Source organism: Cibotium barometz, chromosome 5, assembly GCF_041138505.1.
Source record: "Cibotium barometz isolate CiBa-2024 chromosome 5, ASM4113850v1, whole genome shotgun sequence".
Classification (NCBI taxonomy): Eukaryota; Viridiplantae; Streptophyta; class Polypodiopsida; order Cyatheales; family Cibotiaceae; genus Cibotium; species Cibotium barometz.
In genome coordinates, this window is record NC_141050.1 from 61,196,718 (window position 1) to 61,201,854 (window position 5,137).

The window sequence follows — 5,137 nt, forward strand, 5'->3', positions numbered from 1 at the left end:
ATAACGGAATCACTTTGTTGCACAATGCAGATGAAAACGAAATGGAACTCCTTATAATCCAGCGGTAAACATTGGATACAAATTTTCTAAAAGTCAATGTCATAATCATTAGCGGCATGTTCTCTCTCTATCTCTCCGCGCGCATGGGAGCTTTCGCCGTCTTGCGTCCGTCGTTATGGTTTTGTAGCATCCGCCATTTCAATATCCGGGACATTCCGGCTGGTTTGGAGCCTTGTAGGATTCCGTCGTGGTCGGAGGAAAAAGCCGTCTCAAGACTTCGTTGACTTCGCCCTACTTAACCCTAGTTTTGAAGCACTATTCAGGCGCTGTGTTATAAGAGATCCCCTACGTTCTTTGGAAATGTAGTGAGAGATGTAAAAGGAAGTTTTACACAAGCATTACATATGCACTTAGCAGACTCCCAACAACCCCCAGCCTTTCTACATTATATCAAATGCAGTGGTACATACCTCAATATAGTTTTGGTATATCAAATGCAGTAGTACATACCTCAATATAGTTTTGGTATTTACAACACTTATATCAAATGCCGTAGTACATACATCAATACAGTTTTGGTATTTACAAGAACCCGTTGCTGTACAAGAGAGTGGTCTAGCCTACTAGCCATTGGCACAAGAACGTCTTTTCGGTGGTGGTGAGCAGTCATCGGGCATGGTGGTCTTTCAGGATTCTGGGGAACCACAGGCGTCACCCCAGCACCAGACAAACGCGACTACTGATGATCCGAACCGAGCCGCTTCTCCCGCCAGATCTCCACAACCCGAATTTGTGGTCGACGACGGCAAACCCGCCCACAATATCACATTGGGTAGCAAGGACATGGCCGGCCTTGCAGACGACTATGAGGAGCAGTCTCCGGTTGAGCAGGTTGCCTTAACTGTGAGCACGTTGGACGATCCAAATCTACCGGTTTGGACCTTTCGGATGTGGACTATAGGGCTCTTCTCGTGCATGCTGCTCTCCTTCCTCAACCAGTTCTTCTCGTACCGCGCCCAGCCCATCGTGATTACGCTGATCACGGTCCAAGTTATAGCCGTTCCCATAGGGCGTTTCATGGCGCGGGTGCTGCCGGACTACCGCGTGAGCATCCCCTTGTCCCGTGTTGCCGCAAAGGCCCTCGGCGTGCCTGGCCCCCCGCATGTGCTGTCTTTCTCGCTTAACCCCGGGGATTTCAATGTGAAGGAACACGTGCTCATTAGCATCTTCGCCAACGCTGGTAGCGCTTTTGGTAATGGTCCTGCCTACGCCGTGGGGATTGTTGACATCGTCAAAGCCCTCTACCATCGCAACTTCTCTTTTGTTGCTGGCTTGATGTTGATCATCTCCACACAGGTAAAACACTCTTAAGTCAATCAACATGAGGAACACCTAGTCAAAGGGTTCCCTACTATGCGTGCAATGCATTAGTATTTATTATTGTAATTGAAATAACTAGTTTTATAATTCGATTTCCAAGCTCTCGTGCGAGAGCTCGCTCTGTGGGGTTCTGCACTAGTTGAAAAGACAGAGGGGGGGACTGAGGCCAACAAACAGACGAATTTTTTGAAAGAGTTTTTCAAAATGTTTACTTTTTCTTAAAGCCGGTCGAGACATCTTCTCGGCCTGCAAGGGACAGAGAAATCATTTTAGCCCACTACTGCAGGTCTTAGGATATGGTTGGGCTGGCTTATTTCGCAAATATCTGGTGGAGCCTGCTTCCATGTGGTGGCCGAGCACATTAGTTCAGGTTTCACTTTTCAGGTATATAATCTAATATAATTTGTTGGTGGTCGTTAGGCTCGTGCGCTACCTAGCAGTGGAAAAAGCTGGCTAAGATCCCAAAGGATGGTCGATTCGCATGCATGAATATCTCTGGAGAATCGTAGGCCGGGGATACCAGGGTTTATTAGTTGTGTTTCTACAATAGCCACGCGCTACTTGTTGAACTTCCTTGCTAGCTCTTATGCATATCGAACGACCATGCAGGGCTCTTCATGAGAAAGACAGTGGGTCAAAGGGGCTGTCTCGCACCCGCTTCTTCTTGATTTGCATGGTTGTGAGCTTCGCATACTACACGCTGCCGGGCTATCTGATGATGATTCTGACGACGTTCTCGTGGGTGTGCTGGGTCTTCCCGCGCTCGGTGACCATGCAGCAGATCGGGTCGGGCTACCGGGGGTTGGGGCTGGGCGCCTTCAGCTTCGACTGGGCGGGGATCTCCTCGTTTCTGCTAAGCCCTCTGGTCGCCCCTTTCTTTGCCATCGCCAACATAGCCGTGGGCTTCGTGGTCTTCGTGTACGTGGTCATACCCTTAGGATACTGGAACAACCTCTACAACGCCAGGAAATTCCCCGTGTACTCCTACAAGCTCTTCTCCAAGACCGGGGCCACCTACAACACAGACGCACTACTCACACCAGATTTCAAGCTCAACAGAACGGCATACGCCGAGAACGGCCAAGTTCATCTAAGCTTGTTCTTTGCCCTGTCCTACGGTCTCAGCTTCGCAACCATCGCCGCCACCCTTACCCACGTAGCCTTGTTCTATGGAAAGTGAGTAGCAGTTCTTCAAATATATATTGCAACGATAAATTAGTATTGTGTTGATGTGTAGATATATAAAACTTCAATGAATCGATCGATATGTTTGCCACTTTTGAAATAACAGAGATATATGGCAACGGAGCCAAGCTGCGCGATATTCCAAACCTGACGTGCACACTCGCTTGATGGCAGTCTACCCTGATATACCCCGATGGTGGTGGCACGTCCTACTATTCAAAAGTGTCTTGATTGCCATTCTGGTGTGTGTAGTTTTCAAGGACACTGTCCAACTTCCAGTCTGGGGTTTGTTACTAGCATGCGTTATGGCTTGCTTCTTCACATTACCCATCGGCGTGATCACTGCCACTACAAACCAGGTTACTATTGACCGATCGAATTTTTGCTTCATCACATGTAATTTAACAAGAGCCCCAATGTACTGAGCTGACACATCTACTTGATCCTGAAATGTGCCCCCATGCAGACTCCAGGATTGAATGTTATTACAGAGTACGTTATGGGTTACATTTATCCGAACAAACCAATCGCCAATGTTGCCTTCAAAGTATACGGATACATGAGCATGCAGCAAGCGATCTCCTTCTTAGCAGACTTCAAATTGGGGCATTACATGAAGATACCCCCGAGGTCAATGTTTGTGGTGCAGGTGAGCTCTATCTCGCTCTTAACGAAATGTTTTGGTGAAGATCATCATTGAATCCTTCTTACCATTTTGTTTTATCGATACTATGCGAGGAAGAAGTGGAGTGATGTGGGTTACACCAACTAACTCGATTTGCCCATCGACAGGTGGTTGGCACAGTACTTGCTGGAGCCGTGAACATGGGAGTGGCTTGGTGGTTGCTTGAAAGCATCCCAAACATATGTGATCAGACTGCTCTAGAGACCAACAGCCCTTGGCAATGCCCCAACGACAACGTGTTCTTTGACGCATCCGTTATATGGGGCTTGGTTGGACCCAGAAGAATTTTTGGGCCGGAAGGCGTATACCCGGATCTCAACTGGTTCTTTCTAGGAGGGGCACTAGCAAGTGTGGTGGTGTGGTTGCTCCATCGGGCTTTCCCCAAGGCGACATGGATCTCCTTGATCAACATGCCCATAATATTTGGCGCGACATCAGCGATGCCGCCTGCAACGCCCGTCAACTTCACTTCATGGATCGTCATGGGTACCATCTTCAACTACTACGTCTTTAAATACCGAAGAGCTTGGTGGAAACGTTTCAACTATGTTCTCTCCGCGGCCTTGGATGCTGGAGTGGCCTTCATGGGTGTGGCCCTCTACTTCCTCTTGCAGCTTGAACTGCAGCAGATAGACTGGTGGGGGAGTGACCAAAACCTGGGCGAGCATTGCCCTCTCGCACAGTGCCCCACTGTCCCTGGGGTCACCTCAGACTTCTGTCCATATAGTACTTGACCTTAAAAATTTGGCACCGAACTGCTCTATATTTGCTTGTTCTTTAATTAATTTATGTGGAATATATATATCACCGAAGTGCTCTTTTTCAAAGATACAAGCTTTTTAAAGCATTTGCCTTTGGATCTGGTGCCAACTTGATGCTTAATAAAAGTCTGGTCAAAGAGAGGGGGAAGGCTAGAAAAACAGTCCCTTGTGGTTGCACTACAAATGCCATGATGAAGGCTTGCCTACTGATTGGGTATCAGATCTCTTGGGAACAATCTTGCTTCTTGTTTGAGGATGAAAGATAGGAGTTTTTATGTAAAATCTTCAATGAGGTGAAAAAAGAATAGTTAGTGGTATTCTGGTTCTGGTTGTATGACAGCTTTTGAACAATTAATATAAATAAATATTATTGGTCCCAAAAAAAAATTAAAGCTTTTGCGAAACCTTCGATTAGGCAGCAATCCTTCGATTTCATTTAGTAAGTCTTGTACCGGTTCGTGCATGACGGTTGCTGGCTCATATATGGTTGTGGGGAGGGCCTCAAAGTGACAACTGTCTTCCAATTTCAATTGACATGTAACATTTATCACTCCTTTTCATATGACATAAAATTTTAAACTGACACCCTTCAAATGACAAGTATTATTTTAAAATGAAAGGCTTCTTTTTTCAAAAAAACTATCGTACTATATTAGAAGGACATTTTTTCCATAACAAAATTATCACATTGATTTAGACAAAGTCTAAGTATTATCTTAGATAATGCCACTAATACATTGATTAAAAGAAGCTTTATCCAAGCATGCTATCAGAAAGACCACATTTATAACTGTCATGTACAAATTGAAAAGCATCTTTATTCATCATAGTGTAAATGATAACATAATGGTTATCCAAAAATAATTTTCATGCATATGGAAAAAAAATAATTTTCATGCATATGGAAAAAATTTGAATAGCAAAGCAGATAGGATTCAAGCCTACCTATGATAGGAGGGATATTGTAAGTGGCCTCGAATAAGTACATCTCCAAGATCGCAATCTCCAATGTTGTTGTCGATGGTGAGGGCCTGCCCCTTTACCACATGAAGAGAGAGAGTAGGGGAGTTGAACCCCTTCACCACATGCAGTGGCTACACCAAGCTCTCTTCGGAAGAAGGGGAGT

General features: G+C 45.6%; 1 protein-coding gene across 1 annotated transcript; it reads left to right on the plus strand.

The window, feature by feature from the left end:
• The first annotated feature begins 400 nt into the window (after nt 1-400).
• On the plus strand, nt 401-4,384 carry LOC147638726 (oligopeptide transporter 4-like). The gene is made up of 6 exons (XM_086798698.1): nt 401-1,356; nt 1,667-1,764; nt 1,990-2,556; nt 2,672-2,924; nt 3,032-3,214; nt 3,358-4,384. Exons 1-6 carry the CDS (start codon nt 676-678, stop codon nt 3,982-3,984), a joined length of 2,409 nt encoding a protein of 802 aa, XP_086654824.1. The 5' UTR covers nt 401-675; the 3' UTR covers nt 3,985-4,384.
• The last annotated feature ends 753 nt before the right edge of the window (nt 4,385-5,137 follow it).